Source organism: Dermacentor andersoni, chromosome 3 (genome assembly GCF_023375885.2).
Source record: "Dermacentor andersoni chromosome 3, qqDerAnde1_hic_scaffold, whole genome shotgun sequence".
NCBI classification, from domain to species: domain Eukaryota; kingdom Metazoa; phylum Arthropoda; class Arachnida; order Ixodida; family Ixodidae; genus Dermacentor; species Dermacentor andersoni.
In genome coordinates, this window is record NC_092816.1 from 208,117,353 (window position 1) to 208,135,859 (window position 18,507).

Genomic DNA, 18,507 nt, shown 5'->3' on the forward strand with positions numbered 1-18,507 from the left:
GATGGGAAGGCGTCGTGGAGAAGGCTGACGAACAGGCGGCCTCGAGTTCGCGGCGAACAATACGGGTGAAGTCGTCACAGGTGGTGGTCTGACGCGGTCGACCCTCACATGTCGACGTAGCAGCAGTGTTGGGTTGCAGCGCAATGTGTTGTGAGATACGGCGGCTCTTGGCTTGTTCAAGGCGATGGCATTCTTTTATAATGGCGTCGATAGTCGAGACGTTCGAAACAAGCAAATTGAAGGCGTCGTCGGCGATGCCTTTTAGCACATGTGCCACTTTACCTGCATCATCATCATCATCATCATCATCATCATCATCATCATCATCATCATCAGCCTGGTTATGCCCACTGCAGGGCAAAGGCCTGTCCCATACTTCTCCAACTACCCCGGTCATGTACTAATTGTGGCCATGTTCTCCCTGCAAACTTCTTAACCTCCTCCGCCCACTTAACTTTCTGCAGCCCTCTGCTACGCTTTCCTTCCCTTGGAATCCATTCCGTAACTCTTAATGACCATCGGTTATCTTCCCTCCTCATTACGTGTCCTGCCCATGCCCATTTCGTTTTCTTGATTTCAACTACGATATCATTAACTCGCGTTTGTTCCCTCAGCCAATCTGCTCTTTTCTTATCCCTTAACGTTATACCAATCATTCTTCTTTCCATAGCTCTTCCATAACTTTATCTGCTTCGGACATATTATCGTCAGCTTTACGGCATAGAGCCAAGACGTCGAGGATGTAGGAAACGTATGGCTCTGTAGCTGACTGAACACGAGACGCAAGAGCCTTTGTCGCGGTAGCCTTGCGCCCAATGGGGTCGCCGAACAGTTCCCGTAGGTTTTCTTTGAAACCGTCCCAATTGGTTATTTCGTCATTATGCGTTTGGTGCCACACGCGTGGGGTGCCGCCGAGATAAAAGATGATATTGGCGAGCATAATCGTTGGGTCCCACCTGTTATTAGCACTGGCGTGTTCATAGAGCTTGATCCAGTCGTCGACATCCTGTCCCTTCAGGCCAGAGAACACACCTGGGTCACGAAGCCGAAGCCGTTGCAGAGGCGGGCTCGTCACCGGGAGGCATGGTGACAAGCTCGGTGTGCCGACCACTTCGGAGTTCCGCGATGTGGACGGGGATCGCTGACCTCCACCAGAATGTTACGTGTGGAAAGACACAGGCGAAAGATGCTATTTACACTGGAGCCAGGCAGCCAGGCTGACACTCGCTCGTGCCAAGGGAACCGACCAACTTCTTCGTCATACTCGCGGAATCCCTGGATCCGGACAGGCCGCCATTGGAATCGGAACCTCGCAACGTTTAACAACTAGAACGTTATCTAGTGAGGCGAGTCTAGCAGTGCTATTGGAGGAATTAGAGGGCAGTAAATGGGATATAATAGGGCTCAGTGAAGTTAGGAGGACAAATGAAGCATATACAGTGCTCAAAAGCGGGCACGTCCTGATCTACCGTGGCTTAGCGGAGAGACAAGAACTAGGAGTCCGATTCCTGATTAATAAGAATATAGCTGGTAACATACAGGAATTCTATAGCATTAATGAGAGGGTGGGAGGTCTTGTTGTGAAACTTAATAAGAGGTACAAATTGAAGGTCGTACAGGTCTACGCCGCTACATCCAGTCATGATGACCAGGAAGTCGAAGCTTCTATGAAGACGTGGAATCGGCGATGGGTAAAGTCAAAACAAAATACACTATATTGATGGGCGACTTCAATGCCAAGGTAGGCAAGAAGCAGCCTGTAGATAAGTCAGTGGGGAAATATGGCATAGGCACTAGGAATAGCAGGGGAGAGTTATTAGTAGACTTTGCAGAACAGAATAAGATGCGAATAATGAATACCTTCTTCTGCAAGCGGGACAGCCGAAAGTGGACGTGGAGGAGCCCGAATGACGAGACTAGAAATGAAGTAGACTTTATAATCTGCGCTAACGCTGGCATCATACAAGATGTGGACGTGCTCGGCAAGGTGCGCTGCAGGGACCATAGGGTGGTAAGAACTCGAATTAGCCTAGACTTGAGGAGGGAACGTAAGAAACTGGTACATTAGAAGCCGATCAATGAGTTAGCGGTAAGAGGGAAAATAGAGGAATTCCGGATCAAGCTACAGAACAGGTATTCGGCTTTACCTCAGGAAGAGGACCTTAGTGTTGAAACAATGAACGCCAACCTTACGGGCATCATTAAGGAGTGTGCAATAGAAGTCGGTGGTAATTCCGTTAGACAGGATACCAGTAAGCTATCGCAGGAGACAAAAGATCTCATCAAGAAACGCCAATGTATGAAAGCCTCTAACCTTACAGCTAGGATAGAACTGGCAGAACTTTCCAAGTTAGTCAACAAGCGTAAGACAGCTGACATAAGGAAGTATAGTATGTATAGATTTGAACATGCTCTCAGGAACGGAGGAAGTCTAAAAGCAGTGAAGAAGAAACTAGGAATTAGCAAGAATAAGATGTATGCGTTAAGAGACAAATCCGGCAATATCATTACTAATATGGATGAGGTAGTTCAAGTGGCAGAGGAGTTCTATAGAGATTTATACAGCACCAGTGGCACCCGCGACGATAATGGAAGAAAGAATAGTCTAGATGAATTTGAAATCCCACAAGTAACGCCTGAAGATGTAAGAAAGCCTTGGGAGCTATGGAAATGGGGAAGGCAGCTGGGGAGGATCAGGTAACAGCAGATTTGTTGAAGGATGGCGGGCACATTGTTCTAGAAAAACTGGCCACCCTATATACAGAATGCCTCATAACCTCGAGCGTGCCGGAATCTTGGAAGAACGCTAACATAATCCTAATTCATAAGAAAGGGAACTCCAAAGACTTGAAAAATTATAGACCGATCAGCTTACTGTCCGTTGCCTACAAAGTATTTACTAAGGTAACCGCAAATAGAATCAGGAACACCTTAGACTTCTGTCAAGCAAAAGACCAGGCAGGATTCCGTAAAGGCTACTCAACTATAGGCCATATTCACACTATCAATCAGGTGATAGAGAAATGTGGGGAATATAACCAACCCCTATATATGGCTTTCATTGATTACGAGAAAGCATTTGATCCAGTCGAAATGTTAGCAGCCATGGAGGCATTACGGAATCAGGGTGTAGACGAGCCGTGCGTAAAAATACTGAAAGATATCTATAGCGGCTCCACAGCCACCGTAGTCCTCCATAAAGAAAGCAACAAAATCCCAATAAAGAAAGGCGTAAGGCAGGAAGATACGATCTCTCCAATGCTATTCATAGTATGTTTACAGGAGGTATTCACAGACCTGGATTGGGAAGAATTGGGGATAAGAGTTAATGGAGAATACCTTAGTAACTTGCGATTCGCTGATGATATTGCCTTGCTTAGTAACTCAGGGGACTAATTGCAATGCATGCTCAATGATTTGGAAAGGCAAAGCAGAAGGGTGGGTCTAAAAATTAACCTGCAGAAAACTAGAGTAATGTTTAACAGCCTCGGAAGAGAACAGCAGTTTACGATAGCTAGCGAAGCACTAGAAGTGGTAAGGGCAGGTAGTGACCGCGGATCCGGATCACGAGACTGAAATAATCAGAAGAATAAGAATAGGCTGGGGTGCGTTTGGCAGGCATTCTCCGATCATGAACCGCAGGTTGCCATTGTTCCTCAAGAGAAAAGTGTATAGCAGCTGTGTATTACCAGTACTCACGTACGGGGCAGAAACCTGGAGGTTTACGAAAAGGGTTCTACTTAAATTGAGAACGACGCAACGAGCTATGTAAAGAAGAATGATGGGTGTAACGTTAAGGGATAAGAAAAGAGCAGATTGGGTGAGGGAACAAACGGGAGTTAATGACATCTTGGTTGAACTGAAGAAAAAGAAATGGGCATGGGCAGGACATGTAATGAGGAGGGAAGATAACCGATTGTCTTTAAGGGTTACGGACTGGATTCCAAGGGAAGGAAAGCGTAGCAGGGGCGCCAGAAAGTTAGGTGGGCGGATGAGATTAATTTGCAGGGAATACATGGCCACAATTAGTACATGACCGGGGTAGTTGGAGAAGTATGGGAGAGGCCTTTGCCCTGCAGTGGGCGTAACCAGGCTGATGAGGATGTATTTATATATATATATATATATATATATATATATATATATATATATATATATGCATATGTATCTTTCAGCAGCTGTATGCCTTCGCGGTTGAGAATATCCCATAACCATTCCCAGTCTAGGTTGTGTAGGCTCTCTTATATCTAGATATGTTGTCCAGCAAGGTCAATTCTTAGTTGCTGAAATCTCTATACGCTGTGTTAGGGCAAACCTCTAAGCATCTGCCTGGTATGCGCCCATTATGTAACTCCTCCTCCTAGCACATCATTTATTTTCCGCCAACATCGACAATTCTAATCTTATGCCTTGCATTGTCGTTCTATATATCACCGACGTTACTGTAAATGACCTCTACGAGTTCGTTTTAGCCTTATCACCTTTGCCTTTGTAGATCAGATTCATATTTGTTTGACGCCACTCAACAGGAATTTTCGTCGTTCTAATCACTTCCTTTATGAAATTATTCAGCAGTGCCTCGCTCTTTTGGCGGAGTTCTTGATTAGGTGTATTAGGATTTGCTCGGCTCCTACGGCCGTGTTATCAGAGACATTTTCTTCTTATTTTTTCCAGCAAAAGTTTTCTATTCTATAGTTATATCTTTCAGGCTTCTCTGTTGCTGCTGCATCTGTTTGAGTTTGAACTAAGTTTCCGTCTTGCCACAGCAATCCCTAATAATGTCGGTGATGTGCCGTAGTGCATCGTCTCCTTCGAAGATGTTACCGCCTTCATTCCTTATAGCCGTTGGCGAATTTGAGTTGGACCTCGGAGTTCTCTTGATGGTTCCAGAATCTTTATGATGTGCTCTTCTCTTTTTTGCAAAATTTATGCATCCAACATTATTTTGTGCATTTAACTTTCTTTTGCTCGTGTTCACTCGCCACCCTTTTCTTTTCTCGGTATTCGTTTCATCAACGGAGCACCTCTTCTTCGTTTAATCCAAGCTTTTTGGCTTCTGAATGATCCCCAGACGCCTGCATACGCTCTTATATAACTTGCTTGATTTCCTTGCTGCACCATTTACGTAGTTTCCACTTGCCAAACCAACAATTTTTTTTTGCAGTATCTCTCCTATCTCCTGCGGCATAACGCCTACCAATACATAACGTATTCTAACGCCCTTTGAGCTGTGTTAGTCCAGCGCTCCAGTATCCCGTGCGACACTGGGCCCATAATCCGGCACAACCCTGGATTCTCCGTCTCAATGTCACTAGGTTTTGAAATAGCGCTGACAGGAACGCTTCAGAGACTCACATCAATAAGATACTTTGCAAGTGAATTCTAGATTTATCGTGCAATGGTCATGCCAATTCTCATCAGTTCCAATTGCAATGCTTTGAAGACCTCCTAATTCTAGCAAATGCTAGGAAAATGCGCCTTAAGGATTAAGTGGTCCTCGTTCTCCCTTTGCGGCCGCATAGATTTTCCACTGAATCCTCGCGACCTGCGCACAGTCCTCATGTATACTTGCGCTCATAGTCATGCAACAAGGTGTTGCCAGGCTATTGCCTAAAGCGAATATAAGTTCGAATATTTTTGAGAATTATCACCGTGTACCTTTACCGCACCAGCCATTTGTCAGCTTCGCGCACACTGCTGGTGGAGGAGGGGGGGGGGGTTTGCATGGATTATTTAGTGCGTAAAAGTATTAAGACAGTTGGAGCGGTAGCGCTACTCTAAGGAAGCTGAAATGATCGCTGTAGTTTAATAATAAATATACCATTTTCACACGGCTTGTCATAAAGCAATCTATACTGCGAGACATCGCACACATAACAGCAGCACTTTGTGCCACTGCGGTGTGCATGGCAGCTGTGTTTACAAAACGAACATGTTCGCACAGAAACCTTGGTCACCTTCAGCGATCATCCACAACACGTTGCAGACTATCGCTCCTGACGCAATGTGGAGCAACTAAAGTTATGCATTGATTATCGCACGCTGAAACTCAGACGAGAGCATACTGGGATGACGGCACAACAAAGATGTGAGCGCGAAATACGAAACGGATATTTCTTTTTCGATGTGGCAACGCTCTTTACAGTAAACTTTTCTGTATAAATTATGTGCAGAGTTCAGAAAGGCTCCGGACAGTCGGCTTCACGAGTCGCACACTTTTGCAGTGTCGCCATCGTGTTCAAAGCCCGTAAAGTCAGGAATTTCAACGCGAGTCCGTAGTACGGGATCCATCGCCGAAGCGATGTTCGTGCCTACGACGTACTCGCACAAGACAACGTTTCGTTCAAACATGGGAACTCGCAAGATTGTGGGATTCCTGAAACTCCACTGGAGTTCTCTGAGTATGCATAAGCATACCCCCTCATTGCAGTTCACCAACCCCCCAATTTAGGTTGACCCACCTCGAAATTGCAAGCTGACCGATCCCCAAACTTCAGTTGTCCTACCTCCAAATTTATGGTGGCCCACCCCACGCTTCAGTTGGCCTACCCCAATTTTCAAATTGGTCCATGTCCAAATTTAAGTTGGACCATGTCCAAATTTCACTTCACCAAACCGCAAAATTTAAGTTGGCCCACCCCCTCATTTCATTTGACTCGCCCCCAAATTTCTAGTTGGCCCAACCACAAATTTAATTTGGCCCATGTCCAAATTTGAAATTGACCCATCCTCAAATTTAAGTTCTCCCACCCCCAGATTTCAAGTGGGCCCACCCCCAAATCTAACTTGTCCTGCCCCAAAATTTCAAGTTCGCCCATCCCCCAATTTCAGTTGGCCCACCACCAATTTTAAGTTGGCGCAGTCCTACATTTCAACTTGGCCCATCCTCAAAAGTAAGTTGTCCCATCCCCAAATACGAGTTGGCCAACCCCTAAATGTCAAGTTCGCCTACCCAGAAGTTTCATTTGGTCCACCCCTAAATTTATTTTGACCCATGTCCAAATTTCAAGTCGGGTCACCCCCAAATTTCAGATGGCGCACCTCCAAATGTCATGTTGTCCCAATCGCAAGTTTCAAGTTGACCCACCCTCATATTTCAGTTGGCCCACTCCAGCTATGAGCTTCCTCATGCATTTTCTAAGGAGCCCTATGTATCTCTGTGGGTATTCTGTTTCTATTTCATTTTTTGTTTAGATTGTTCCTTATCGCTTATAAACCTACTAATCATCTACATTTACAATTTTGTAACAACGAAATCTTTTAACTTTGCAAAGTGCGTACTTTTGTGCAGGTACAAGTCACTTCTCGCTTGACAGGGCTGGGGTACTCATGAAGGAATGATTGTGCAATGATAAACGCACTCGAGGAAACCTCTATTTCAGGCTTCCCCCATTTTACCTATAAAATAAATATACACGCTACATGTAGCTCGCATAACAGATATGTAATGGTATATATAGATAAGTTTAATTACCCTCTATCAAGTAGTTTCTTTACAACATCGAGATGGAACACAAGGGCTGCCACCACAAATAAGTTTAGCTTGCCTAATGCCGAAATGCTTATGGCCAAGGACTTCTTGAATTTATTGGCACTAAACTATGGAATAAAATTCCCAATTATATAAAGTTCAGTAAATTTTTGCGCTATCATTTACGCGTGATTTATGAAGCTATAAAGATATTTCAGATCTTTGAGAAAAATACAAATTACGAGTTTCACTAATTTAGTGTATAATTTTAATACTCGAGTGCCGTTTACGAGCTTGAATCAGTGTTGTTTTCATGTGTTGTATAAATATTTCTGATTTCTATGCGACATATATTGATATTTAACTCACACTTATCGTTGAATTTTTATGCCCATCCTACTATGGACCATCTGCTACCCTTATGGCTATGGTTCCAGACACTTGTATGTTTTGATTCTGTGCGTCAGGGAACGTATATTGTTTCACATCTTACGTATCCCGAGCTTAGCCGCTAAACTCTTCTTATCAATTCTTTAGCTCCTTACTACTGAATTCGTTCGGTCTTTCTGAATTATATTTTTGGACTACCCCCACCAATAGGCCTCACATTATTCTTAAAAAAGTAAGACGCCTTCTGTGCCACCCAGTAAAGTTGAGAACCCGAGGTCTAGAAGAATAGTGAAGACGTGCTCAGTCATTGTCACTGCATGTAAAAAGAACATTGGGGAGCACCTCTGCAACATGTAGGGCGACGTGCTACAAGACGAGGGCGCGAACGCAACCTCTATTGAGTATACAAATGTTGAGTGGGCGTTAGTTAATCATAGCAGCTGCTTGGGGAACAGCGCTCTCCAGAATGGGTATTCTCCACTACTGTAACATCGGCAGAGTGGCTGACAGGGACCATTTGACAAACTAAAGGCATACGATGTTAGGTGGAATAACTGTACCATGTATTAAAAAGTAGCTCAGATGCAGAATCCTGTAATGTCAATCTGTCTGCCGTAAGTTCGAGTCTATCCAGTACAATGAGAATGTCTAATTTCTTCTGTAGTTTTCTTGCAAGGGATTTTGGGGTTCAAGCGACGGCCATGACGTAAACCGGCAGATCACTGAATGAGTGGGGAGTGAGAACACCGCAGCTATCGCTGTAGAATATGTCGGCTCCAGAAGGAGCCGAGTCTGAGGAAAGGAGTTAAGTGGGACCAGGTCTTTCATAGAGCATAATGTGTGGACCTATGTAAAAGTTAGGAAGGAGAATATAACTCTTTTGGTGCGAGAAAGGAGCGCCAAAGTGATAGATGAGGCCACGAACGAGAAATACCTTCCGAGCGTCTTTCTTGTTCAAGCACTTTTTTTATGCACCAATTTAGCACTCCCATTTGCACAAAATTCCGCACCAAGAAGTTTAGCGATTCACTATTCTGTAAAGTGAAGGCATTTACTTAAACATAAAAAAATGCTTCGTTTATAACTGATTTCTACATTTGCACGGAATACGTGAGTTCATTTTACAGCTCAGAAATGTATGCCAATGAATTTTTTCCACTGTACGACATATCGCTATCGGTGTCAGTATGCCGCCTTTTGGCCAAGGTTGTTACCTTTTTTGACAACCCGCTCATCCCTCATCTATTGCTTTACTGGTGTTCAACCGGTAGAACGACAGAACACAGCGCGTTGTGGCTCCTGGTTCATCGCTGTTGCAGCGCGCTTGGCTGCTGGGTGACGCAAGCAGAGCGTCGCCTCAGTGGGTACGGCTTGGTGCTCGCTGCAGCTTGTCAGTTTAGGTTTCGCAGGCTCTGATAACAAAATGTGTTGTGCCGCAGTTTTGCGCGCAATCGCACTTTCCGAGATCTACAAGTTGATATGGGTTGTATGGAGAGCTCGTTTCAATTTCGAAATTACGATGAACCGGCTGAAACTAAAAGCTCAAAAGTTAACTAATGAATATTTGCTAAATAGCGACCAATTGCATCGTATGACCCTTCATCCCGCGGTCGCCACCACCGAAGGCATTTCTTCGAAGTAACGGTCCTTTTATTTCAAAACGGCTATTTTAACTATACTTAATATTTTTGTGGAAACACCCTGAATATGCGTACGTTCAGAGTGATCGCTGGTGATGGGTAACATTGCAGAATGCACGACGCTATTTTCGTCGTGTTTGAAATTTGACTAGACAATTGTTTGTCTAAAATAGGTAGCGCACGTGCGATAACAACAGCGACCGTATGGCCTCCAAGGAACCTCTGGTTCCGTGAATTATAAGTTTTTATGAGAAACAGTTTATGAGAAACACAATTATAAGAAACAAAAAAACATGTTTATAAGCGGTTTCAACATAAGGAAAGAATGTTTTTACGTTATGAGTTATAGAAAGGTGGCGTCACGCCGCAATAATATTCATGAATAATCATATTTTCTCGTGTAACTTACGGCAAATCAGTGTAGTTGACTTTCGAAATCGTGGTTATGTGCGTCGCACAGCTGTTGCAAATTGGCAGGATTTCGTGTTAACACGCTTTCAAATCAAATAAAATCAAATTTTATTTCACATATACGCATGATGTAGGAAACACAGACAAAAAGCCAAAATCAATTTGGCTTGATAAGGATCTGCGACCCTCTCAAAATTTGTGTACAAAATCAAGCAAAACATGAATTACTAACAGCAATCGGACATTCCTAGGTAGCATTACACATAGGCAAGGGAAGAATCCAAATGTACGCAATGAGAAAAAAAGTGTTATTCAAGCAGTATAATACTAGGACAATCATCATTGCTGCAAAGAAAAAAAGGAAGGAATTCGAAACACCAATCGGACATTGTTAGGTAGCATTTCAACTATGACAACAGAGGAATCTAAATTACGCAGAGAAAAATTGTAATCCAAGCAATGTAATGCAATTTACCTTTATCATTGTTGCAGAAACATAAGGAACGAAGTGAGTAATCGGAAACCAAGTGAATTTAACAAGAACGGTAATGACTGAGAAAGTAGTTGTGTTCCATAATTGGTGCGTGTCCGGGATATGAACCAGGTTGCACTATGACGAGTATTGTATTTTTATGCTTTTGGATGTGTTGGATAGGCGTTCAATGAAGTGATTTCCTCGTTTTTTTCCCGTAAGGTACCGTTGCAAGACTAACTCACCGAATAGTAAGTTTACCGGACAAACTTGAAGTTTCTTAAAATGGGGTTCAGTGTGTTCGTCATAGGCTGAGTTGCTGATGGCACGCAGAGCCTTAGCTGCTAGTCGCCATTGTCTTTTCTGTCCGCGACGTTTAACAAATCACTGGGCAAAACCGGAAGCCGATTAGGGCCCTTGTTTGTAAACAGCGAAAGAAGATGTGAAGACCACTGAATACATTTTTAATGCAATGAGGCATGCATCCGCCGAGCAACCTGGCGAAAACTTGTAACCGCCAAAATCTAACAATATTCTACGCATCACAAAGACAAGCATCAGAGAAAGAGAGAGAAGCTATCGTCTCGGTAAAATGTTTAGCCAAGTTATGATAGCCATTATCACTTGCGGATTCAGAAGCGGGGCCCTGGTATTATGAAGTTCTGCGTAAGGGAGTGTAATGCAGTTTGAGTTGGTCATTCTGACTGCTGATTACAATCAATCTTTCTCCATCTGCCTTCCTATGGCTGTGCAAACTGATACCTATTATCCACAGTCAAATCAACAGTCTTACGTAAAAGGCTCATGTTGTGCCTTGTCTAAGTCTAGAAATTTGAAGCAGGACACCACGTATCTATCTGCCTTGGATTTTGGCTGCGACGCTGCCGACATCTCTGCTTTAATGCCGGAGATAAAGCAGTTCATCTGCCAGGAAGTCGCACGCCAACTCTCTCTGGGGAATAGCACACCCGAGCCGTCGACAACCTTGGTTTCTTCGCTTCGTCATGTAATTCAGGTGCAAGTTGCCGCGGCGCTGCCACGTGCCCTTCCTCCGCAGTCGGCTGCTGGACCGCTAACTTACGCTGACGTTGTCGCCCGGCCTTATCCTCCTCCGGCTCATGACGCCTACCAGGCCACCGGCACCTTCCATGTGCCGCCACCACCTTCAAGTCCGATTCTCGTCCCCTACTCTGCCGCTGGAAACCTGGGTGTCATCAACCCGTGGCGAACACCTGATAACCGGCCACTATGCTATTCCTGCCATTTTCCGGGCCAAGAAGCACGATTCTGCCGCCGTCGCAGTTACCGTTTACCTTACAGTGGGAGCCCACCAAGCTACAGGCCTGCTCGACTTCCGCGTCAGGACCCATCTAACCTTCCTCCGGGCTCGTCTTACAGTCGCCACCTGTTCGATTCACGCCGGTCGCCTTCCTGACGTTGCCGATCTACTTCCCCAATGCTTCGCCGACCCAGCGCAGCCCGAGAGAGAGGAAAACTAACAGTTGCAGTTACAGAGGCAAGAACTGCGATTATGTCGAACATTTCAAGGCCTCATTTTTCCCCGGCGAACGAAATTGAACTATCCGTTGATGGCGCCGCCGGAACTTCCGTTTGCTGTCGTCACTGCTTGCGACTGTTCTGCTGCCCTTTACGTGTGCAATCCGTCCGCGTGCCCATCATCCCTAATCCGCGTCGACTGCCTGGGTAGCTCTGAAGCTTTCGATTGCGTTCTCCCTGCCATCATGTTTTGTGATACGGCATCACTTCCGATTTGGGCCGTCATTCCTCCTGCCGCCACCCATGCCCCTGTAGACGTCGTCGACGTGCCGGCGACTCCGAACCCACACCTTCGCAGCACACAGAAATGACCAAGATCCTCCAGCGTTTTCCTGCATCATTTGATATTCCCCAACCATCCTTCGGCCGAGCGTCCTCAGTCGTTCACCGTATCGACACCGGTGAACACGATGCGCCAGCGTCCGCATCGTGTGTCGGCCGCTGAACGCCGGATCATCGACCAGCACGTTGACGTCGTGTTGGACCGTGGCATCATCCAGCCCTCTAAAAGTCCCTGCGCATCTCCGCTTGTCCTCGTTAAAAAAATATGGCTGCATACGGTTGTGCGTCGACTATCGCCGCTTTAACCGAATAACGCGCAAAGATGTCTATCCTCTGCCGCGCATCGACGATGACTTGGACAGTCTACAGGGAGCGCAATTCTATCCCTCACTGGATTTGCGCTCCGGGTATTGGCAAGTGCCAATGGTACAGGCCCATCGCCAAAAGACACCCTTTGTAACAAGTGATGGGCTATATAAATTTCCCGTCGTGCCGTTCGGCCTCTGGCAACGCGCCTGCCACTTTCGAGAGAATTATGGACACCATTCTTCGAGGCCTGAAGTGGAAAACGTGCCTCTGTTATTTAGATAACATTGTGTTTTTTTTCCACCAACTTTGCGAGGCACCTCAGCCGCCTCGAGCAATTCCTTGCGGGCCTCTCCACTGCAAGACTATAACTAAACTTTAAGAAATGTTCTTCGGCGCTCACATGCTTACTATTCTCGGCCATGTAGTTTCAAAACAAGGAATCCTCCCGAACCCCACGAAACTTAGCGCGGTATCCGAGTTCCCTAAACCAACCACCATGAAAGGGCTTCGCAGCTTCATCAGCCTATGGTCATATATCCGACGCTTCGTCCGTAACTTTGCCTCTATCATCGCCCCCTTGACGCAGCTCCTCACCTGCAAGTCTGACCTATCGGCCTGGTCACCGGCGTGTGAAGACGCATTCCAAGAAATGTGACGCGTTGTCACATCTCCTCCAGTACTGCGACACTTCGATGCCTCTGCTCCAAAAGAGATCCATACGGACGATGGTGGTGTCGACTCGGCGTTGTTCTTGCACAACGCAAGGATGGCTTCGAAGAGTACGTCGTCGGCGTATGCCAGCCGCACCCTTGCCAAAGCCGAGGCGAACTACTCGGTTACTGAGAAGGAATGTCTGGCCATCATTTGGGCAATCGGAAAATTCGTCCTTATGTGTATGGGCGTCAATTTGACCTCATGACCGACCATCATGCCCAATGCTGGCTATCTTCACTAAACATCCAGCTGGTCGGCTCGCCCGTTGGGCATTGCGCCTAAAAGTATGACATCTGCGTTGTTTATCGCTCAGGCCAAAAGCATTCAGACGCAGACGCTCAATCCCGGTCACCCCTGCCTTCTTGTCTTGTCCACTCGTCTCTTTCCACCTGCGGTGCCTTCGCCCACAGCATTTCCGACATGCCATCAGGGCAGCGAAAAGACGCATGGATCTCTTCGCTTATTGACTTCCTGTCTAGTCAGTCGCCATCGCCGATCTCTCGGACGCTCCATCGTCAAGCCGCGCTCTTCATCATTCGGGATAACCTGCTGTACCGCCGCAACTACAATGCCAGCGGCCGCAAGTGGTTGCTTGTTATACCCCGAAATCTACGTTCCGACATCTGCGCTACGGTCCACGACAACCCACAATGCGGTCACGCCGGTGTATCAAAGACCTACTCTCACCTCCAGCTTCGGTACTACTGGCGCGGTATGTACCGTTTTGTTCTCAGTATATCCTGTCATCACACATATTCCAAGGATGCAAGACGCCACCTTAACATGCCACCGGCCCCTTGCAACCTTTACCATGTCCCGCGCGAGTGTTCGACCACGTAGGCATTGACCTATACGGTCCGCTTCCTAACACTCTAATCGGCAACCGCTGGGTTATTGTTGCTATCGACCACCTCACGTGGTACGCTGAAACTTCAGCCCTAGCATCTGCCACAGCAAAAGACGTCGCCACTTTTATCCTTCAAACCTGATTTTATGCCATGGAGCACTTCGAGAATTACTAAGCGACCGCGGTCGCGTTTCCTTCTCTGAAGTCATTTCAGCATTGCTAAAGGAGTGTCGCATCATCCACCGCACTTCCACGGCACATTATCCTCAAACTGGTGGGATGACAGGCGTTTTAACCGCACCCTTGGCGACGTGTTGGCCATGTGTGCTTCAGCTGACCATTAGAATTGGAATCGCATTCTACTTTTCGACACCTAAGTTTACAATATTGTCACGCAAAGCACCACTGGGTTCTCCCCTTTCTTTCTCCTTTACGGACACGAACCTTCATGTACTTTGGACACGATTCTACCTTACCGTCCAGATGCTTCGGAGTGGACGACTGTTTCTAGAGAGGCTGCATACGCCGAAATAGGTCGCCAGCTCGCTCGTTCATTCACATCCCAGGACCATTGGCGCCAAAAGCATCGCCACGATTCATCCACTGCGTCTACATGCATTGTTCCTGGCTCGCTCGTCTGGTTGTGGGTGCCCTCTACACTTCCAGGCCTTTCCTCCAAACTGCTTTCCATGTACCACGGTCCTTATCGGGTACTGAAACAAACAACCGCGGTAAACTACCTCATCGAGCCAATGGAAGCGCCTTCCGACCAGCGTCGTCGCGGCCAGGAAATTGTCCATGTCTCCCTGCTCAAGCAGTGTCATGACCCCCCTGTGTTCTCCTATCCTTAAATCGCCAGGATGCCTACTCTTTCCGTTGGGATTGATTGTACTGAAGGCACTGGGCAGTGGGCATGGTGCTGGTGAAAAAGAAGTTGACGAGAAGCGCTTGCTTCGCGTATCGCTATAGCACCGATCTGTTGCAGCATACCGCTACAAAGCTAGAACTAGGGCAGCTAGGCCCACACCCCCGTTGTATTACACACACACACACACGCACACACACACACACACACACACACACACACACACACACACACACACACACGCACACGCACACGCACACGCACACACACACACACACACACACACACACACAGATATATATATTTATTTATTTATTCTAGCGTACTTTATATCAATAAACATGTTCATGCTAGCTTCAACAAAATGAGATACGAGGTGCCTCTTGGCTTGTATCAAGGTCTGAGAAGCGCAGCAATTGCATCCTTAACTTCCTCCAGAAATAAAGAGAAAGACCTCATACCTTCACATACTGAACAGCAGGGTACTTGGGAAAGTGCCTCTTACAGAATTCACTGCCATTAATCACAGCTCCTGGTAATTCTTTGAAGGAATTAGGCAGCCGAACAAAGCCATTGTTGCTGTTGCGCAGTAAACAATACGCATCTCTTGTCCTGTATGACGGAACAGTGTAGTTTTAATGAAAGTTGTTGAAATGCGAAACGTTATCATCTAGGCAACTGTCACAATTTCGTGACAGTAATTTTGCTGCAGAGCGGACAGTAACACTGACATATTATTTATATGCGTAAGACACCTTGAAGAGTTGAGAAGACCGGCAAGAGACCTTTGCACAACCTTCGCATGTGGGTTCGGTTCCCACCTGCGGCAAGTTGTTTTTTCATCCACTTTAATTTCCATTAATTTATCGTTTCTTTCTTTGATTTATTAAGCACAAGTAATTTCCCCTATGTTGTCATTGGTGTCAGTGTTTGTTGGCTTCTCATGATATATACAGTAGATAATTGCTCAACACGGATGGTCCCAAAAAATAGCTGCACTATATGTTTACTAAAACATATTATAAGTTGTAAGCACATACAGAGCACCTTTGTACAGGGCTAAGGTTTGTTGCGCACACAACCCCAAATTGCACAATTAAGCATACAAGTTTTGCACACAATCCAAAATTACCCAGGCTATTTCGCCCTGCGAAATTTTCAGGTCACGCACGTTATCGTTTTATGTGCATTGCCTTTGCAAGTAACTCTGGCAGCCAGCAGCTGTTAAATCTCACCTGTGCCAGTGACGACACATTAGCGATAGGGAAAGTTGTGACAAATATGTGCAACGCAAGTGAACCCAGTGACACATACCCATAGAAAGGGCCCCTATTGACGTTGAGGGACACATATCCAGGGGCATATACCGTAACAACGGTCCACACTACCCAATGACACAAGTTTTCACCATAGAGCTTGATTGAAGAGCGGAACCTACCAAGTTTTCCCTCAGGCACATACCAGTGGCACATATCTTGTGGCCCAAGAGGAACTTGCTGAATGTTATTTGGGATCGGTCCACATTTTTACATTGCCCTATCTTGGGGATATCACCACGGAAACGGCCAGATTGTCGCTATGTAGCCAACAGACAGTCACTACTGAAACCTGGGTGGAACTCGCCAAGAATGCTTTGTATTAAAATATTGGTACTAACCTTGAAATATGGCATACTGTGTTTGTTGTGCGTGTTCAAGGATGCCCGCTTCCCTTCCGGCAATGCAGTAGTGTGGTCGTTTATTAAGGTTGTTCAGCAGCCGCCTAGTAAGTATTGCTATAACTGTCAAAAATAGATACTCAACATGTCTTAACACAAAACTCATTGCACTGTAATGAAGCGAATGTTTCTGCCTATGTAAAAAAATCATCCTTGTAAAACCACCTCTTGCACTTGTCCCTAAACATGTTTTCCAAACATGGCGTGAAGAATGTGTGCATAATTAAGGAAAAATCAGGCATCCACCCGTTCGTAGCCATTGCTACAAAGGAAACCCATACGGGTTCCTCGAAAGAAAGCCTCGCAGTTAAAAAAAAATTCGTCCTGGTCCGGTACCACTGCCTCTCCGGGGCAGCCGGTCTGCTACTATTTGAGCTAACTAGGCGGCTAGCAGATGGCAGAGCGAACTCGAATTAGTCAAAAACTCAAAGCAAAGGCAGGAGTTTGACGTAATAGTTCTGCGGAAACCCGCAAGGTGGAGATAAGTAATTAATTACTTCTTTCCACCTTGCGGGTTTCCGCTGGACTATTACGTCAGAATGTGTGCATACTTCTCGCATAGAGCTAAACATCTCATTTTTTGCTGTGGACGCACGTTTAAGAATCGTAGTTCTACGATGTCCAGATCACTCACCTCAAAAGCGCGCTAATGGCAACAATGGTACAGTTCGAAAATGTGTAAGAATTCCGTCCTCCAGCTTTCGGGCTCATCACATATCCATCTTTTGCCAAGCAAAGAGTGGAATTGCTTTGGCCATCATGTACAGACCCTAATCTGAAAAGAATGGATTGGCGTAATATGGTGTAACATAGTACCTCGATAAGAAATGCGCTTGGCATGAACGTAACTCACCGATTGCTACTAGAAGTATTAGACTCCCAGATTCAAAACAGTAATTAGCATCTAGTGGCATATTGAATGTATTAAGCGTTATAAATACGCAACAACAGTTCTCTGAATACTTATTTGAGAGCATTATGCAAGAGACAGTAATTTGTTCTTATCTTGTAACAGGAATATTTAAATGTTACATTTAGGTGTGAAATGAAATGGCTGATATCAATTGCAAAGGATACATTGGCATAAATGGCAGAATGACAAGCCGGCGGGACGTACAGGAAATGTAGGTACGCAAACGTTACGAGCCAGAAATCACACCTAACATGCGAAAAGTGACGACATTCTAGAGCGAAAGAGGCGCAGAGACCAGTGATGAAGTTAATAGCAAGGGCTCCGCTATCAACGCTCGCGGCAGGCCTCGCTGCAGTTTTGACGTAAGCTAGGTAAGCACGGCGCGTTCTCTGAATAAATGGAAGTCATTCGCTGGCTCCGGGTGTGTGTGTGTCTTCCTATATCATCTGGCGACGAGCATGACGGCGAATTCTTAGCTAGCATTGGCACCGAGCGAAGCGAAGTAGGGCATGCGGAACGGCTTAATATGTGGAATGTTTGGGAATTCGACTCCTTCATCAAAGGCGCTCACAAAAATTCGTATATGGCTCGCTTTCACAATTACTAGAAAGTAACGCAAATCGAAGACGGCAACATTCAGAAGTGCGCTTTCACCACGGCTCTCGGTTAGCCCCCGCACAAGTACCTCCAGGACATTCGGTTGCTTGCTAAACGGAATGAAAAGTCGTGCGAGGACCCGGTCAAAGTCTTGAAGGAACACTATGTCCCAGGTAGCCAAGCAATAGCTGAAAGGTTCAAGTTCAGCCACCAGTACCAGCTAGAAACGGAGTCAGTCTCGGCGTTTGCCGTAAAAGTAAAGCACTTGGCTGCCACGTGCGCCTTGGGAAATTTTCTGGACGACGCACTACGCGACCGGTTT

The 18,507-nt window shown here is 45.9% G+C and overlaps 1 protein-coding gene across 2 annotated transcripts in view; it reads right to left on the minus strand.

Annotated features, from left to right (window-relative positions):
• The window catches only part of LOC129383050 (venom metalloproteinase antarease-like TtrivMP_A), a 179,515-nt gene that overhangs the window by 22,447 nt on the left and 138,561 nt on the right, over window positions 1-18,507 (minus strand). Inside the window, exons 11-12 of one of the 2 annotated variants that reach the window (XM_072287024.1) lie at window positions 17,310-17,450; window positions 15,420-15,570 (exon numbers count right to left, since the gene is read on the minus strand). In XM_072287024.1, the coding sequence (XP_072143125.1) occupies window positions 15,420-15,570; window positions 17,310-17,450 (292 nt within the window). The remainder of the gene's footprint in view (window positions 1-15,419; window positions 15,571-17,309; window positions 17,451-18,507) is intronic. The other variant, XM_055067257.2, reaches the window with a different exon arrangement.